Source organism: Bactrocera neohumeralis, chromosome 6, assembly GCF_024586455.1.
Source record: "Bactrocera neohumeralis isolate Rockhampton chromosome 6, APGP_CSIRO_Bneo_wtdbg2-racon-allhic-juicebox.fasta_v2, whole genome shotgun sequence".
Classification (NCBI taxonomy): Eukaryota; Metazoa; Arthropoda; class Insecta; order Diptera; family Tephritidae; genus Bactrocera; species Bactrocera neohumeralis.
Genome location: NC_065923.1, coordinates 144,286 through 164,330, shown reverse-complemented (window position 1 = coordinate 164,330; position 20,045 = coordinate 144,286). Strand labels below are relative to the sequence as shown.

The 20,045-nt window shown below is 32.5% G+C and overlaps 2 protein-coding genes and 1 long non-coding RNA gene across 4 annotated transcripts; 2 read left to right on the top strand and 1 right to left on the bottom strand.

Annotated features, from left to right (window-relative positions):
- Window positions 1-3,173: 3,173 nt before the first annotated feature.
- On the top strand, window positions 3,174-4,181 carry LOC126762421 (protein OPI10 homolog). The gene is made up of 3 exons (XM_050479142.1): window positions 3,174-3,319; window positions 3,405-3,764; window positions 3,854-4,181. Exons 1-3 carry the CDS (start codon window positions 3,290-3,292, stop codon window positions 4,049-4,051), a joined length of 588 nt encoding a protein of 195 aa, XP_050335099.1. The 5' UTR covers window positions 3,174-3,289; the 3' UTR covers window positions 4,052-4,181.
- Window positions 4,182-4,439: 258 nt separating this feature from the next.
- On the top strand, window positions 4,440-5,285 carry LOC126762031 (uncharacterized). 2 transcript variants are annotated; one of them, XM_050478506.1, is made up of 3 exons: window positions 4,440-4,787; window positions 4,849-5,016; window positions 5,077-5,285. In XM_050478506.1, exons 1-3 carry the CDS (start codon window positions 4,557-4,559, stop codon window positions 5,227-5,229), a joined length of 552 nt encoding a protein of 183 aa, XP_050334463.1. In that variant the 5' UTR covers window positions 4,440-4,556; the 3' UTR covers window positions 5,230-5,285. The 2 variants fall into 2 exon arrangements, with proteins under 2 accessions (XP_050334463.1, XP_050334464.1); XM_050478507.1 differs by having other exon boundaries at window positions 4,849-5,028; window positions 5,108-5,184.
- Window positions 5,286-12,887: 7,602 nt separating this feature from the next.
- LOC126762032 (uncharacterized) lies at window positions 12,888-17,628 on the bottom strand. The gene is made up of 3 exons (XR_007667409.1): window positions 17,317-17,628; window positions 16,435-16,538; window positions 12,888-14,881 (listed from the first exon to the last, which is right to left on the bottom strand). It is a non-coding gene; the product is annotated as an uncharacterized LOC126762032 (long non-coding RNA).
- Window positions 17,629-20,045: the final 2,417 nt, after the last annotated feature.

Below are 20,045 nucleotides of genomic sequence, written 5' to 3'. Positions count from 1 at the left end.
TATAAGTTGGTTGTGTTCTTTTTGTTAGCGTGTTTGTGATATTTTGTTTTTTTTTCACAAATAAATGAGAATGGTATACTCCCACTAATGCCCCCCTCACAACCTACATATTTCAACGACGATACTTTCCAACTGCGTCATTATTGATGATAAAATATTATTTTCCTTGCTATTGTACACAACATTCCTCAGATATTACATTTTTCCAATTTTTTGTTATGAAATTTAGGCATATTAACAAATTTTTGGTAAATTTATTTGGTTTTACTAATTAGTAAAATGCAACAGATTTATTTCTGAATCGGGAACTTGTCTAGCTTCCAAATGCAATGAGGTTGAAAGGTTGCAAATTATGGAAAATTTAATACTTTTGTCCATCCAAGTACTACATATACTCAGCGGAGCGATAAAGTTGAATGTTGTGGAGATATTAAATTGTCTCGTATAGTACTATAGTTTTAAATATTATTAAAAATAAGCTAAGAACCCCATTCATTTCAAAGTAGTTTTTCACCGATAAAATACAATAATATCATTCACTTTACGAAATTTTATCGGGCTTATGCAATGTATCAATTGTTCAAGGATTTAGCATTAGTTTTCGACAACAGTGAAATAAATTCTAACAAATTTAGATTTCGTATTCTTCTTCTCGTAACTTAGTGTTATCGATGTTAAATTTTATGGAATAATGTTAGAAGTAAAGGAATTGTGCTGCCTATAATAAAATTGAATTCCATCTTCCTTATGATTTTTAATTGTTTGTTATGCCATTGTTCAAGCTACATTAACTTACTTACGATGGGCGCCTTATATTTTACAGCAGCATTCACACACAAACTTTTTTTGGTGCCATCCAGGTGCTACATTAAAATACTACAATCTAATTGGTCCAACCATAAAACTTAAAATGATGTAATAATCATTTTTAAGTTGTTTGTGCCTATTAACACTGTCAATTAATCCCGATTATATTATACATATGTTATTATATGTTAATCATTAAAAAAATATTAGTAATTTTTTGGATAATAAGGATTATAAATACACATATTTATATATATATGTAAATTCAAAGTTATCTACTACAGATTTTAGTTGTTTTAGTTTTTCTTTCTATTTTATTTTCTATTTCAATCACTTCTCTTACTTTACTTTTAATAACAGCCAATGTATACAATATATTGGAAGATGTAGTCTAGCGGCTCCCAGTGTGGGTAACAAAACCGCTCATAACAAAGAAATTTTGCGATTTATTACGGAAATATTTGGGGAAATACCTGAACTTGAGAAGGAACTATTGCCCACACCAGTAACAGTTTCTAAAAATGTGATGAATTCCGAAACAGCAAGTAAACCACTCAATATTACAGCCGAACCAAACCAGGGAACGCAAACTGAAAATGCACGTCAAATAAAACCACCTACAAACAAAGAAGAGCCGTCAAAAACGGGAAAGAAATAATATACTGAACGGTTACATATTTTGATTTGATAGTTCATTATTTTATTGTTAATTAAAAATAGCAGAACCAAACAACTGTGCCTGTGGGTTATGATATTTATAACCAATTACTCTCACGAATATCAACATTATAACTTACTCTCCTTTTGTCTATTACAAAGTCAAAACATTGTTATTTATATAAGGAAAGGAAAGCTTTCTGTTAGAAATAAAATTTCCTTTAGAATAAAAAAGTTATGGCAGTCTTGTATCTTATGAGATAAAATAGTAACCTGTGGAGGGCGAGCTTTGACCACCATTGATAAAATGCATACACCTAACTGTTTTTATAGGGCGAAAAGAAAACATTGATCATTCCCCTAAAGTTGTGATACTTACAATTGCTCTGACCAGTAAACTTGGCTGTATCCACTAAAAAGGAATTCCTCTAAATTTGTGATATGAACATAGAACTCGATCAGAAAAATTAAATCGGATAAATACAATTTAGACCCAAATTTTAAATTGTGCTGTATAAAATCATGGGAAGTATTCCATTGTTTGTGGTGCCAATGGTTTAATTCAATGCATTTGCAATACCAACTTATTAAGGTGTAGTCTATTATAAAAATACATACATATATGTACATACATATGTATGTAATATTATCAAGCCAACTGAACTTTGTTCCAGTTCCGTTGCACAAGGGAATGGACATACATACATACAAGCATTGAATAAACAATTTTTGTTGTTGTTTTATGTTACCTTGTTACCTGCAATTGTTATGTGAACAAAACAAATATTCAAATCGTTGATTCAAGTATTGAATCAGTAACAAAAAATATTTTCTTTGTATTTAATAAGATTAGTAGTTATTATCAAAGCAAGTACAATAAAAAATAGAACGCGATCTGAAAAATATTTTGTTTGTAATTCTAAATTATTTTAAAAAATTTTTCTTTTATTTATAATAAATTGGCATTTTTAAGAAACATCTTTAAACTGTTATAGTGTTACCTTTTAGTTTTAATTGAAAACTATATTATTTTATTTTTTTTTTTTTCAAAATATAGTTATTTATATTTATTCTAAAAATAATACTAAATTTAATTCTTATTATTGAATTTATACAATCGAAACGGAACCGGACCTTTTTTCCAGCCAAGGGCTGTGAACTCGGCAGCATTCTTCTAATTTACTTCAGGAATGTTTTCTGTCACAAAACTAACAAAGACGGAATAACCATCCAACAACAAGTTGAAAATGAAGCATAGAGAAAAAAAACAAAATGAATATGCTATAGAAGTGGATGAAGAGGAAGATATAGATAAACCAGGGTTATTAGTTTTTTTTGATAGCCAGGGTTATAATTTTTTATCAAAACTGCGTTGAAACAATTACTTACACGGATAATAAAATAAATTTATTCGTACAGTACTCGGGCAAAAAGATTCAGCCATATTTTCACCTTGTCATTAATAAAGCAAAATCTTAATTTTTGAGAACGGATACATATATGTATAAATATTTTTCCTACCATTCTCTCGCAGATATGTTGCAATTTTTAAAAAGTGTTCGGTAGTTTATCAAATACATAGTAAATGGTAAACTGTTCCAAGGTTCGCAACGTGCGGCGAACGTACATTAGTTTATCAAATAGTAAATGGTGGAAGTGTACACACTGTTCCCAGGTTCGCAACGTGCGGCGAATGTACTATAAAAACAGCTGATTACATGTTATTTACGCGTCTTAGGTGTTGTATGAAGGAATACTCTTCTCGCATTATTTTATCAATTGTTCTAGAAATATTCAAATTATTTTAATCTTTAATTCTATAATAATGTTTGGATTAATAATTTCTGGGCGTTTGGTGAGTAATCTCGATCACTCAACACGTTGTGAAAGCATGTTATGCATAATTACATTACTATGTACATATTTATTTTCTACTATAGCCGCAAACTGACTTCACGCCGGTAGATGAAAATAAAGTCGTAATAAATGTGCCAGACATAGATCATGTAAACTATATTGTAGTATTTTTAACTGGGTTGACAGCACTTCCTGAAGGAACAGCAGCTGCGGTTTACTTTAGCTGGCCGGATGCAAATTCAGCTCCTACATGGCAATACCTGGGACACATATCCAACGCTAAGCCGTCAGCGATTTTTAAAATATCCCAGCTGAAAAAAAGTCACGAATTGGAAGCGGCGGAGCATGGAATGATTTTTGGTGCACAAGAGATTTCCCACACAGCGCAAATAGGAATATCCGTCGAGCCGGAACTTACAATTTCTCAGTTGACACCTGCGGTGGTAAGTGAAAAATTATTGAAAGCAATATGTTAATTTAGAGAAAATAACCATGTGTCGTAACGTATAACAATATGATAAAATTTTCACAGCAAAATGCAAATGCAAATCTGCAGTTCAGTCAGAAGATGTTAGAAAATTTTTTCAACTATGCGTCCAGTTTTACGGTGTCTCCGCAGCAAATCCCTCCATTGAGTAATGAAACACTTGTACCTCTCTCAACGTTGCAGAATTGGTACACAAATTTCCAAAGACGGATGGCTCAAAATCCAAATTTCTGGAAGTATTGATTTTAAATTTATCTGCGCCCACCAAAATATACATTCGTAATTCTGCAAACACCTGGATATGTATTCAATTGTGAGTTATGCTCAAGTATTGGAATAAAAAACTAAAATTATTCTCTCGGAACTTATTTTATTAAGCTTGTTTTTCTTTGATAATTAACATGAACCCATAAATGCGATGTTTTTCTATACAATACCGAAATAAGAATTATAAAAGCAATGGCTAAATTTAATTTTATATTTAATTTATATTGTCAAAAACATTAAAAGAATTTTACTAATAAAATGACAATTTTATAAATAGCGGTTTTAATACATTTAGTATATAAACATACCAAATAGTTCCATTCGGAATATATTACATGTTTACTCAACCAAATATATTGTAATTATATGCATTTGCTAAATATGTAATTAGGCAGATTTTGTTAACGACTAACAGTGTTATAAATAATTCGTATTTGAACTAATATTCATTTGAAATTAGAATTTAGTTCAACATTTACCAATGATTGGAACAGTTAGAGACTTGGGGTTAATTTTTCTTCTCGTAGCAATGTTTAATGGTTGTTTCCATTGTAGCCAGATACAAAGTCTTGTTAAACTGAAAAAAATTCACTGCCGAGCTTCGCATCCAGATTTGGTTTCTCTGGAGGAATGTAATATATTAGACATGGTCAATGAAAGTAAAGTGCAGACGTTATGTTACTTTAAGGAGAAACCGATTAATCAAGTTAATGTATGTATGTATATAATGGAATTCCATGTGTAACGTTTTTCAGATGTTTATATTTTTGTAGTTGCGTATGAAATCTTATGTGAAACGTCCAATGGGATATGTGCCTTTTGTCATCGATATAACTGTGGATTGGTGTGAGTTTCTAATTAAACGCAGCAATATCATTCTGAAACGATTATTTGGTTTGGTTGAAAAATATTCAAATATGCAAACGAAATGCCCGATTACAGTAAGCTCTTGCGTGAGTACAGTTATATTTTTATTATCTAATAATTTTTTTCCTTAATAGGAAACTTTTATTTATCTTAACGCTTCCATAGATAAGGATAGGGGCTTTCATCTGCCATTTAAATTTCCCGCCGGAGACTATCGTATTGATTTTATAACTACATTTAATACAGTTATTCACGTTGTAACTTATCTTTACTTTGAAGTTGAGTAAAGTTGACCTAACATATCTAATCAAATATCGTCTGAACCGGTGATTAACCATGTAATAAATAGTGATAAAAATGTTAATAATATCCTTTGAAACAAATTCATATACATATATACTGCATATTCATTATCCCAAGGTTTTAAGGGGGTTTTATACTGCAGAAGAAATTCGAACGCGTCATTGACGTAGAGAAGAAAAAAGGCCACGTACTCGTGAACATTCTACCCTTGTGAACATTTAAAAAAATCGTCACAATTTCTACCCTTGTGAACATTTAAAAAATAAACCAATGACTGGTTTTTAATTAGTATGCTCTAAAATCACAATTCATTACACTAGAGCTGAGATATCGTGACGAATGCAAAGAAAAACGCATGCTCTCTAAAAAGGATTTTCAAATGAATGTACCACCTATTTTATTTTCGATATATTAAGATGATATTAATACACTGTGCACATGTAAATACAAATAAGGAATTTATAGTACCTTTTAGGAGAGCAAGTATGGGCTATGAAGAGAGTTTTAGGATGCTGGAAAACTGTTATACCCACAAACACAAATTGACTGGTATAACACAAATTAAGGCGCGCTGTGGAAGTCAGTATCAACGTTCCCTTTAACGGTTCTAAACGCTTTGCTCATAGTTAGATTGTAAACTAAATAACAAATAATTCAAATGGTCAATGATTTAATGATACCAAAAGCCTAATTGGGGAAATGGATACATGTTGTTTAAGAAAGTGAAAGTCGGTCATTGTGGAGATTTGAGCAAACAAAGGGAACCGTGTTTTCCGCTGTCGTATGTGCGTACATACATATTTCGTTTGTGTACACATCTCGGCTTTAGAACAATCGATTCAGAAATATATGGAACAAGTTTGAAGCTAATGACAATGTCCACATAATACTATGCAAATAGTACGTTTTGGTGTTTTTAGTAGTCAACAACAAATGGTGGAAAATTATTGTATCATAGTTCATGCCCAACGACTTACTTCGATACAATTGCATATACATATGCTAAGATGTGTACTTATGTACTATATGTATATATGTAAAATGTGCATACAAAAAGGAAATTACCTTCATTCAGCAAATTGAAACTTATACATATACGAAAAGCATAATCGCAAAAACAAATTCTGGTAAATATACATACATACTACATATTGGACATATGAAAAAATATGTACTCGTAAAATTTTACTAAGGCAAACTTTAATTTTGTGGGGCTTAAAGTACAATATTTTACAAAGCATATTTTTTTCCATAGTTCAACTTCGTTCCGGCGAGTTTCTTTCTTTTTACATTTAAATAAAATTGTATTAATAAATGATTTTACACATTCAGAATGAAATCTAAGATGAACTCACTGCACTGCTCACTGCCGAGTAGATAAGTACATGTACATACATATGTATTTTAAGATTTGCTTTGAAGTATAGAACACGGATCGCGATGTTTGCTCTCACATGTGAGATAATTTGTTTTGACTGGGTAGCAAAATTTTTGAAAGCATTACAATATAAGATACATGTATATGACAGCTTCAAACAGCCATTTCCTTTACCGCCCTTTTACAGTTACAAGAGCATTTAATTTTTTTCTTCATCTCCGATACATACCATAAATAATAAAATATATGCAAAACTTAAAATGATTTTCTTTTTCAAATGCAGGGTTTTTACTTGTGCTCTTGGTAAGGGTAGCTGAGTATCTAAACCCTGCGTAAAGAATAGCGCAATCTGTTTAGAGTGCGTCGGACCATATGGAGATGGGTTGGTTAGCGTCACCCGTGGAATCTTAGCATATATGAAGGATATACATAAATATAAAACTAAAAGAAGTTGCTAATTTGTCAGAACCGCCGAAATCGGGCCACAATCATACAAATTAAAAGATCAATATAAAGTCTGTATCGAATATTTTTTTCTTTGACAAGATGTCTTCACAAAATTTGACATGAATTATGGTTCAAGGCAGTATTTCTGTCACACAAATTAAACGATAAAGTTTCTGTATGGAAAACTTTTTTATTTGACATCTCCACAATCTTAAATGTTACCAATATTCATTATGAAATCAATTCACCTCATATAATTTGCGATGTAATGGACAATTTACGTCTTCCCTGAAAAACATAATATTGTATTTAACAATATACAAGGTCTGTCGCAAAAGAAACAGAACTTTTTAAATATAACTGTTTCTGGCGGCGCCACCTATTGGTGGGTATATGAAATAAAAAGTTTGATCTCTTGTTGACATTTCGTAAAAATTTTAAAACAATTGTGTAACTACAATCGATGTTATCGATCGAAAAGTGACAGCAGCTTTTGGTCATCGGTCGTAAAATGCGAAGAGCAAATATTAAATTTTGTTTTGAACTTGGGAAAACGTTTACTGAAACATTTCAAATGATGAAAAAAGTTTATGGTGATCCGTAGTAATGTGCAGGAGTGGTTTAAGCGATTCCAAGAAGGTCGTGAGGACCTCTGTGACGATCAGAAGTCGGTCGTCTTCAGAAGTCAAAACTAAAGACAATGCTGATTTGTTTTTACGATTCCGAGGGTATTGTACACCGAGAGCTCGTCCCACCTGGCCAAACGATTAACGCTGTGTTTACCTTGGTGTTATGAAGCGTCTTTTGTCACGCATTCGTCGTGTTCGACCACAATACCGTGAGGCATGGTCCTGGCGCCTGTTGCACGATAATGCGCCGTGTCATCGGTCGACGCTTGTCACTGATTTTTTGAAAAAAAAACTCCATATTAACTATTAATCACTCACCCTACTCACCTGATCTGGCACCCTGTGATTTTTACCTATTTGGAAAACTTCATTTGCCCATGATATTCTATTATATCTATCTATATTCTCAAGAGCATTCCGAAAAATGACCTTAAACACTCATTTGAAATGCTAATTGACCGGGCTAAACGCTGTATTGAAGCACAAGGAAACTACTTTGAATACAAAAATTTTGAAGAAAATGTGTCCACTGACTTTCTTTGAAGTGACTGTGGTCGCATTTTATCAAATTTTCGCAAAGTAATATAAGAATATCAGGGCAATGTTATGAACAAAATTTAGTTGAAATTGGTATAGTAGTTCTTAGATATAGAAATTCAAGTAATAATCTGTGTTGCCACGCCCATTGTTTAGACGGATGAAGCGCTTAAGTACCATCTTGGCCCGGAAATTTTTGCTTCTTACGTATTTATTTAGTGAACAATGGCACTTTTAGCACTTTATAGTCACCCGGATTTCAACTCGTCTCGTCATCCTGTACCGCATCATATGTATGTAAAATATTATATTATAGGGTTTTCCAATAGGAGTAACATGATTTAAAACAAAAAAAAAAAACAACTCACACACACATTGTAGCTGTAAAGAAAATTCAAATGTTTTTTATTTAGTGTGAAATACAGTCGATAAGATTAAGTTCTGAATATGACATCAATCAAATGTTCTCCCCGGCTTCTTTTGCAGGAATAAATTCGATGAAGCTAATTTTTGAGGAGTTTTTCAATATTGACTTCTAAAACTTTAAATCTATGAATTCAAATGATCCCACAAGAAGTAATCGAATCTAAAAACTTTTCTCGTAATAATTCGGTTGTTTCCCGTGCTGTGTCGCACGTAGTTAGTCCCGTCTTGTTCGAACTAGATGTGGTCAAGGTCAACTTCTTTCAATTGCGGCAATAAAATATTGGTTATCATCGATCTATACCTCTCTCCATTGCAATAATCAGCTTCATTTCGAAAGAAGTACGGACCGACGATTCCATTCATGAATAATTTGAGAAGTGCAAATTATCGGAGAAGATGATTTTCTTTAAAAAATCGTTATCGTTTTCAAGTTGTTCACGACGTTGACGTTGGTTCAATTTATGCGGATGCAGGCACGAATCCTTGCTCAAAATCCGCCAAGTTGTGGTTTGACAGTTCCAATTTTTGAGAACGTCTTGGAATCGACAAATTGCGGTCTTTAGCAACATTTGTCGGAACGGTAGTAATATTTTCATTACTTCGAACGGTTCTTTGTCTTATAGGATCTTGAACATTATGTAAAGAAAATGTTCACGCGAAATTGCGAGCACAGATGGACGATTATCACGACCATAAAATGGCAAAAGCGCAAAGTTGCAACTGGGGAACGATTATTTTGGTAATAAAATTGAATAATTTGTAAACGTTGTTTTTGCGTATATCTATCTATGATAAAACTGTAAATATTACTGAATACATTTAAAAAATTAAATATTATGAGGCCGAAACGACACTAAGAAATCATATCATCCCTATTGGAAAACCCGGTATTTTAATTTTTTTTAACAAATTGTTGCATTGCTGACGGAAACATTTAAGGAACACAAGTATTTCTAAAGAGAGTGGAAAAGTATAATAGTCGGAACAGTTAACAGTGTGTTACCAGAGAACATTCAATTTACAGCAACTCACGATGGGTGGTCACATTTAAGATATGTGAGATGTATAACAGTTCCGATTATAATATTGAACAGTTGAGCCAGAGAACGTCAATACAGAGAACTTAAAACATATGTTTTAAGTTCTCCGCATTAACATGCGTCGCTCTCAATAGTATTCATGTTTTAGTACATTTTTAGGAGTTTCACCTGGGAAAAATAAGCAGTGATGAGGTACTCACTATGTGTATTATTAAAGCCACGTGCTGTATTATATCAGAGAGTATTACATGTTACAGCGTTGTTCAAGAGAGGTACAACATTTGAAGGATACTTAAAAAAAGTTTTATCGAAAAATAGCGAGGAAGAGAGAGGTACAACATTTGAAGGATACTTAAAAAAAAGTTTTATCGAAAAATAGCGAGGAATAACGGATTTATCGTCGATCTCTGCAGGCACCTCGAAAAAAAGTTGTGCGGTGACCAGCCTGCAGCATCACTGGATCATCTGAAATCAAAAAATCAAAATGCTTTCTTTAGTTTATTAGTTTGTCTTTCAATTGACGTCGAGTTTTTTTTAATTTTTCAATTTTTGGTACCATTTTCAATCCAAAATGACGATTTTAGACCAAAAAATCGACCTATTTGTTATTGTAAAATTCTTAGAAATTATAATTTTTGGAAAAACTCGACGTCATTCGAGAGCTATATATATGTAGAATATTTGTACAAAATTTCAAAACGATCGATGCCGTAGTTTTTTCTGTATGCTGGTCACCGACTTTAAAAATGACAGTTTTGGGAAAATCGATTCAAAGTTTTGTACACTCAGCGCAGGTAGCAGGTACCGTTATTCAACCTGCTGTAACTTCGTTAGTTTTTCTCCGAATGACCTAAAACTTTAACACAATATTCTTGAGGTGTTGATGGTTCAGAAAAAAAAAAAATTAAAAAAAATGGAAAAAAAGTTGTCAAACCTTACCCCCCCTTAATAGATGCTCGATAAAATAATAACAATTTAGTTCAGTTTGAAGAAATATTTATCAAATAATCTCCATATTAGTAAATCTTTATATGCGTATATGTACATACATAATCCACGAATAGGTACTTGGACGTACATACATATTTAATTACGTGTCATTCTATTTCAGTAAATTTATTTAATTTATATTTGTAATGTACATGTATCTTTTATAATAATATAATATTTTAAATGTTTTCGGTTTTCATTTCTTTTAGTTGCACCAAATTTGTTCACAATCGAGGAAATAACAATAATGATTTCAAGAGGATTATTCAAATGTTATTATTAAATAATACTGATAAGAATATCAAATTTACAATCGTTTAATGATTTGAAACCACCGCAAAAACCATCCAACGTAGAATGAAAACGAAAAACAAAATACAAACAACCGTCCAAATAAGTAAACTACTATTGAAGAGGAGAATTAAAAAATTTTGAATGGGATTTTAAACACTGTTCACAGTCCTTGGAATTTACATTACGACTAAAAATATATATACAACTCTCAGCAACTTTATTATGGTTATAAATTGGAATTGAAAGTTAAACAACACAACTTTTACTATCGCATTGCAACATTTGAAATATAAATACGAAAGTAAAAAAAAAATTAAAATAGTATACATTCAGCGAATTTTGGGCACTCATCAAACCTATCACAAATGTCGACAGTGGATTTAAATGGGTCTATATCTATTATGGAATATCGTCAACGTCAGGTGTGTCACATATTATATTATTTTATATTGCCTTACTAGTATTTCTTATAACAATTGATTCCTTATCCTGTCTATCCATCGTAGAAATTCTTGGTAAGGATATCATTTCAAAAGCAAACAGAATAAGAGGTACAATATACATACAGTTGAACTTCCTTAACTCAAATCACCATATTCCATAAAATTTTTTCAAAAAGCTATAAAATATAGATTTATATACAGTCTTATTTATTTATTTTAATTTTAGCCGAACAGCTATTTGTTTGTTTCAGTGAAAAGGAATTCTAATCTGTTTAGTGTTTTGTAAAGATCGTCAGTTGTATTTATATTCGTACTTAAATAGGAATTTAAAAGTGCAATGGAAAGAGTTGCATCATTTTTGATGAGGGTTGAATAATTTCTTTTTCAGAATCCTTATGGTTTTCCATAGCGCTAGAAGTCATGTACGGATCTGAAATATTCGGTTCCACAATATCGTCTGTTATATTTGAAGGGATAAATACGCGCGGCGACTTCTACGCGAACAGCTATTTACAAAATGGGATTTCCCTGAAAAATGCGACTTAAAGAATAACGTGTCAACTTAAAAGTTTTGGCTCTTGCCAATTCAAAAGTTCGAATTATGGAGGATTTCGAGTTATAGAAGTTCGAGGAGAAGTTGAATTGTATATGTATGTATATACATATTTACATATATTAAGTATTACATTTTTATCTATCAAGGTTCATTATTCACAATTTTTGTATCAATAGTTTTAGAATGTCAAAGGACATTTAAAAGTACCAACGATTAAAGATAGTAAAATAACCAATCTTGAATTTATATAAAAGTACTAAATAGTTTAAATAATACTATAGTAAGATCAAAACTGACATTAAGAGGGTACATGGTTTTCATCGGGCACAGCCGTTTTTCAACACTTTTTTTCTCATATTAAAAATTAAATATTATTAGAATTTTTTATTATTACAAACATGTTATTAACAAAGAAATTCTGAAATTTTTGAAAAAAATATTTTAAACTCGGTCATTGCGACGCCATTTCCGGTGATCCCTCGGAAAAAAGGTGCACTCGCGTTAACAGGGTAACTCCTTACAGAATCATCTAAATTGAAAAAATACCTGTTTCAGTTAAAACCTTTAATTCGAACTTGGACGAAGGAAAAAAAAATACTGAAAATTGGATTTCTGGCAGACATACATATTTGTAAAATAATAAAAATTTCCCGAAATTTTTTTTAAGTAGTTGTAATCCAAGTCTTTACGAATTGTATCACAAAGAACTGTGTAAAATTTCATGAAGATCGGTTAAGTATGTAGTTCTCAGGAAATCTTGCCAACCGACTTCAAAAACATAGTTTCGAGAAAAACGATTTTATAGACGGCAAACTTATCCTAGCTAGCCTCAAGGGCATAAGTTCTCAAGGCTGTATCTCCGAAACTATTACTTGGATCAACTTGAAAATTTAGGAAAATATTCTAGAGGTGTTGTAGAATTTAGTAAAACAATAAAAAAATCGATTTTTTAAGAGTCGTAAACCCATGTAATCCCTTAATAAGAACTAATTCGAGAACATATCGGTCTTAATTCTCAAATTCAAATTTTTAAGGAAATATGTTAGAAAATAAAAAATGGTAATTAGCGATTATTATTAATATATATGTTTATAGTTATATAAATACATGAACTTAATTGCAATAGAAAAGTATAAAAACACTTCTCTTCTTAATTGGCGTAGACACCGCTTACGCTATTATAGCCGAGTTAACAACAGCGCGCCAGTCGTTTCTTCTTTTCGCTACGTGGCGCCAATTGGATATTCCAAGCGTAGCCAGGTCCTTCTCCATCTGGTCCTTCCAACGGAGTGGAGGTCTTCCTCTTCCTCTGCTTCCCCCGGCGGGTACAGCGTCGAATACTTTCAGAGCTGGAGTGTTTCCGTCCATTCGGACAACATGACCTAGCCAGCGTAGCCGCTGTCTTTTAATTCGCTAAACTATGTCAATGTCGTCATATATCATCGTTCCATCGAATGCGATATTCGCCGTAGCCAACGCGCAAAGAACCATAAATCTTTCGCAGAACTTTTTTCTCGAAAACTCGCAACGTCGACTCATCAGTTGTTGACGTCGTCCAAGCCTCTGCACCATATAGCAGGACGGGAATTATGAGTGACTTATAGAGTTTGGTTTTTGTTTGCCGAGAGAGGACTTTGCTTCTCAATTGCCTACTCAGTCCGAAGTAGCACCTGTTGGCAAGAGTTATCCTGCGTTGGATTTCTAGGCTGACATTGTTGGTGGTGTTTACGCTGCTTCCAAGATAGACGAAATCATCTACGACTTCAAAGTTATGACTGTCAACAGTGACGTGAGTGCCAAGTCGCGAGTGCGACGACTGTTTGTTTGATGACAGGAGATATTTCGTCTTGCCCTCGTTCACTGCCAGACCGATTTGCTTTGCTTCTTTGTCCAGTCTGGAGAAAGCAGAACTAACCGCGCGGGTGTTGAGGCCGATGATATCAATATCATCGGCATACGCCAGCAGCTGTATACTCTTATAGAAGATATGTAGTACCTTATCTATTTAGTTCTGCAGCTCGAACTATTTTCTCCAGTAGCAGGTTGAAGAAGTCGCACGATAGGGAATCGCCTTGTCTGAAACCTCGTTTGGTATCGAACGGCTCGGAGAGGTCCTTCCCGATTCTGACGGAGCCTTTGGTGTTGCTCAACGTCAGCTTACACAGTCGTATTAGTTTTGCGGGGATACCAAATTCAGACATCGCGGCATAAAGGCAGCTCCTTTTCGTGCTGTCGTGACGAAGAGGTGGTGTGTGTCGATTCTTCTTTCACGGGTCTTTTCCAAGACTTGGCGCATGGTGAATATCTGGTCGGTTGTTGATTTTCCAGGACTAAAGCCGCACTGATAAGGTCCAATCAGTTTGTTGACGGTGGGCTTTAATCTTTCACACAATACGCTCGATAGAACCTTATATGCGATGTTGAGGAGTAAAAACACTTAATGTTCACCTAATACACTTCTCCTCTGACCTTATTAAATATTCGCAACTTGTGATATTTAATTATTATTGAGCATGTCATATACTGGACTGTTAAGTACAAATAGGAATGTAAGCAATGCTGACGTTCATAAGTTATAATTATGATAGATCCTTAAGTTGAGTGGTTTAATTATAATTTGGCGGCTCTGGCAGCACAGCAGTATAAAAGGAAGCTTATCACTGGAAGTAACTAATAGCGCTATAATTTCCAATAGCGGCAATATTTTGTAACCGACAGGTGGCCATGTAACTAATTGTCGCTATCATCAAAATCTTTTGTTTATGTTTTCTTTGTGGTTCCTTTTCCTTTTTATTGGAACTTCATTGCTTTCCGTGTCTCCCTTCCGCTTTGCTTATTAATTTCTATAAAATTCCTTATTTGCAACTCAGCTGTAGGCCCTAATGGACGAGCTTTTCTGAAAGATTAAATTGTTTGTTTAATTCTATTATTTTATATGTTATTTGAGTTGTTTTTTAGATTTTTGTGAAATTTGAATGTTAAAGTTATATTGTGTTTAAAGTTATTGCAAATTTGTTTTCATTGTAAATATTTGAAAAAAATGGCTGATTTTGCCAGCGTACTGGGCGACCTTAGCTCGTTTTACGAACGCTTTCTTCTTAATCAGCAACTGAATGAGGAATGGGAGGAGTTAAATCAGGAGATTTGGGTGTGTATTTCATTATAATTTAAAAAACTTAGTTCGCTTCTCTCGAATTTCTATTAAAATTTCCGCAACGTGCATATATACATACATATTTACATATTATAAGTATGGAAGAATTCAGCTATTTTTCGCATACTTTACCTCGTCACGAATTTGGGGTTATGTTGAAGTTTTAGCGGTAATTCGAGTTTGTCATTTGAGATTTATGTCTTTGATGTTTTATTAACATATGTATGTAAAACATGTGTTTTAAATAATATTATTATTTTATTAGAATTCGGCACTATATTCACTCGGACTAGATGTTTCTAATTTAATTAAGAACTCTTGTAGAGGATAATTTTTCAGAAAAAAAGGGAATGGTTTGGGGTACAATTATTGCGAACTTGAACAAAAATTCAGTTAATACTATTGGAAGATTACTTTTGTATTATGCTTTGTGCTAAAATTTTATTAAGTGATAAATTTGATTTTTTAGTCTCGTTATTGCCATGCCGGACATGGACTACCGCATTTTCAGCAAAACTGAGTAACGTACATAGTTGTGATAGGTGATCGTGTTTAAGGATAATGGTTTCTTAGTATTCTTACAGAACCAGGAAAATCAAAAGTATATCATTTCAGAAGAACATATAATCTAAAACATCTTTGATTATATATGATATTATAGTATATTATTGCCATCTCCACTTATTAGCCAAAACGGTTATGCAAAGCTTAAACGTAGCAATATTTAACCCGTTTCATTAGATATATTTAACTATACGAAAATCCTATAAACGCTCGGGTCCTAGTTCAATTTTCCCATTTTATTTACAAAAAAATTTTGAAAGCAAGAATAATTCTTTAATTTAAAGTTGAACTTGAGAAATCCATTGGTCACTAATCCACAACAAGAATTAGAAACAAATTGGTTATTTAGTTTACCATAGAGGCAGGGAAAGTTCCAAATTTAATTAAGGTTAAGTATACAAATTTTTTCACAAAATACGTAGCAGTATAAATTTAAAATTTTGTAAAGTAACTGTTTATAACCAGTACCAGTCGTCCTCTAGCTTCAATTTGTAAATATGAATGATCGTACATGCGCAGAAACCTGCTGCTGAGGAGAGCTTACTGAATCGTTATGGTTGAAATTTTATTTATTTTAAAGAAATTTAGAATACTAAAATTTCTGACTAGTGTAATTAAATGCACTATATGCATTATTGTCGTTATTAAAATACTGGAACATATTTTAAATTAATTCTGAATAAACTTGGAAGCCCTGCTTTCATGCTTCTCAATCCAATTGGATTAATTACCTTTTGCTTCCATTGCTTTAAGTTCTCTGGTGTATTCTCATTTATTTCTGCAGTTCAATTGGCTTTGTTTGCTGCTGAAGCGAGAAAGCTGGTGCACACAATTCCTAAAACAAACCGAAAGTGAAATCAAAATAAAGTCAAAGCAGAGGCAGAGAACATAAAGACATATGACCGACAGTCAGCGCAGAGAATGTAGAAGAATGTGATAGGAAATGAAGAAAACGATGCCCGCAGTTATAAAGAGAAGAGAGCAACAACGAATATTCGTAGAGTGAAGGAAATGAATAAAGCGTACAAGGCGAACTGGGCAGCTGGTTCTCTGGTAGAAGTTAGTTGGTTAGTTGTATTTTTGTCGCAGTGCTGCAACATTTAAAATATATTATATACTATTGCTTCCTATCTATCGAATTGTTCGCATGTATGTTGCCGCCGCCGTCACATATTCGCAGTCAGTGTATTTTTGAATAGTGCATATTTTATATCCTCTGCAATAGAATTATTGGCTCTGGCCAAAAGTGATGCAGTTCTTCTAGTGATCGTTAATCTTGGTTCGATTTATTAAAATTGGAATATTTACCTGCGTAAAAAGTAAAAAACGTTTTCCCAACAACAAATATAAAATAAGTGTTTAATATTAAAATTATTATCATACGGAATATATCGGGAGGAAATCAATTTAATTTATGTTAAAAGATTAAAATATTTTATATACATACATGAGGCGCTAAATAAAAATTCTGATTGAATGTAACCAAATTGAAGCTTTTCGTAGACGCAATTATTGCGTAAATCAAAATTGAAATGAAATAGTATACATATGTATGTATGTACACCGAAAGATGTTTTTAATGAGGGAAAAACGTGTTATATACTCAGACTTACATTGAAACAGCAATAAACCGGAAGAGAAAAGATATTACGTTACCACCACTAAGGTATTAGTCAGAAAAAGCCTAAAAATAAATACTGCATAATTTACATTAACCTTTTTAGAGTCCCAGATACGTCTGATAGTTGCTATATTATTTTCCGTCAGTCTCGTTTACTTGTATGTATGGATATACATACATATGCGCATTTTTAATGCCTCAGTTCGCTACATTTTAGTGCTTTGCTAAATATGTATGCTTTGCTAATATATGTATATGCCATTTTGATACCATATTATACATACAAATGTATATCATAGGACTCCTTTTAGGCATATTTTTTCTGCTGGACGTCTGTTTTCATCCACCAAATATTTCACTTTCCTTGTAGCATCATTTATCTCGTTTCACTTCCTACAAATTCACGCACAGTGTTTTGCTTTGTTACGTACAATATTTATCGGTGTTCTATGATTTCTCAGATGTTTTATCCTGCTTTACTATATGCTTCCATCCCAAATGTTCGTATGTAGTTTACTTAGTGATGCTGCCATTGTTGCGTTTTGTCGATTCGATTTTTCCCACCAGCATAGCAGTTGAATTGCTAGCCGGTCACATATTCAAAGCACCCCAAAAAGAGACAACAACCCTCAATGATGAGAGACTTCTATGTATGTTTTGTATGTAATAAACTAAATTTAGCAAAAATATGTACGATGCAAAGTACTGACAATTTGGTAGTCATTGCCGCAACGTTCAAGGCATCGATTGCTAGATAGATTTCCTCAAGAGTTTTATACCAGATCATCGTTTTGATTTTATACCAGTTCTGAGATGCTAGAAAATAGTATATATTGTAGCGAGAAGGTAACAAAGGTTGGCAATTTTGTGTATCTTTTATATACATATGAACGTATTTTCATACCTTCTGTCAGAATAAAGTAAAGTTCGTCCGTTGACTAGTAAATATAATATATTTTCTGCGTTGTTCTTAGTTCGTGATTTATTGATAGTTGTAAGAATCGAAAATTAAGCTGATCGGCTTATCAAAATACAGTTTTATATGTTTATAAATAGACTCTAATCAGCCATAAAATGCTTTCTCGCATCTTGACGGTTATAAAACAATGATTTGAATAGGAATAATACAAAAACTTTTGAATCTTCATTGAAACTAATATTATCAGTATAGTATTCACATTTAATTATCAAATGTTAATACAAGTGTTTAAGAAGAGCAAAAGGATGTTCACTAACCGTTTCCTGAAAACAATTTTAAGTACAGATATTAAAATGATTCTAAGAATTTTGTGCATATACCCGTTTTAGTAATTTTTAATTTTTTCCTCCAATGCTCGTTAATTTTGTAAAGTAATGAATAATTGAATAAATTGTGCTTTAATTGCGAAAACTAGCATAAAAGCTGTAGTAATATGCATAAGTGAAAAGTTTGTAAGAATTCAATTGCAGATGTGCCAAAGATACTCTTTTAATTAAGTAAAGCTTGCAATAGTAAAATTAAATCACTCCAATACAACTATTGAAACAAGAAATAAGTCAAAAATATAGTTTCTCGCAAACACATTATTATTATTATTATTGTTGTTATTGTACTGGCAATTTCGTGGTGAAAAAATTGACGATTAATTCAACTATAAAGTGTTGAATTAAAAGCAGTTAAGAGGAATACGCTACACGCACCACTGCAACTATAAAAAACGTCAAACTGTGGGGTTCAGGAGCATTTTTTCTTCCTCCTCAAGGAATGTATTATCCGGTAAGTTCAACAACTAGATTCTAAGTTAATCCATTTTTGCGTTAATGTTAGAAAAGTTAACAAATTAAATAACCTTTTATATCTACTATTACTTCACTACTTCTTTTCTCTACATTTATTTCAAATTAAATAGTGCAAAAATAGCTTTAAATTTTTGTTCAATTCTATTTATTCACCCCGTAACACCCCGGGTTGTATGCAAAAAAAAAAATAAGTGCTACCACTTTTACATATGTATTTAACTTCAACTACATACATATATCTTCATATAATTTTAAGTACATATACAGTGACTTCAAAAAGTGTTCACGTAATATACTCTACGGAGTCTTATTCAACTAAAAACGCAGTGGAACTCACAAAGTGTTATTGTGATTTCTACCCACTAGAGTATGCAACAATACCATTCGAAATTCGGTGAAAACTTCCAATGTGCATGCAAGACCAATGATAAAAAACCGTACATGTCACAAAGCGGCTAGATTGAAATTTGCGAAAGACCAAAAAAAACTGTACAAGAGGGCAGTTTAAACTAGTTTTTTGTTCTGACCAAACGAAAATTATTCGAATTTGGACATGGTAGGACATGCGATACGATCCCACAAATAGGAATAAGCTAGTTCGCTTATGGCGTGAGGCTGTTTCTTTGGCGAAAAGGTGGAGATATTGTGTCGAATCAACGGAATAATTAATTTTAAGGACTGTATTCGTTTATTCTTAGCTTAAAGATTTGTGGATGCAAAACAATCATTCTAAACATATGTATTTCCCAAATTACAAAATTTTGTTTGGAAAATAACGGAATTCGGCTATGTGAATAGCTTAGCGCAGTCACTTTGGAGCACGATGTTCTGAATCCCAGCTTTTAATATATTAGATCAAACGTTCACAAACACTTGCTTATGAGTATATGCATACATTTCTCCATTATAATTAGCTTTTATAGTTAAAAAAAAACCCTAAAC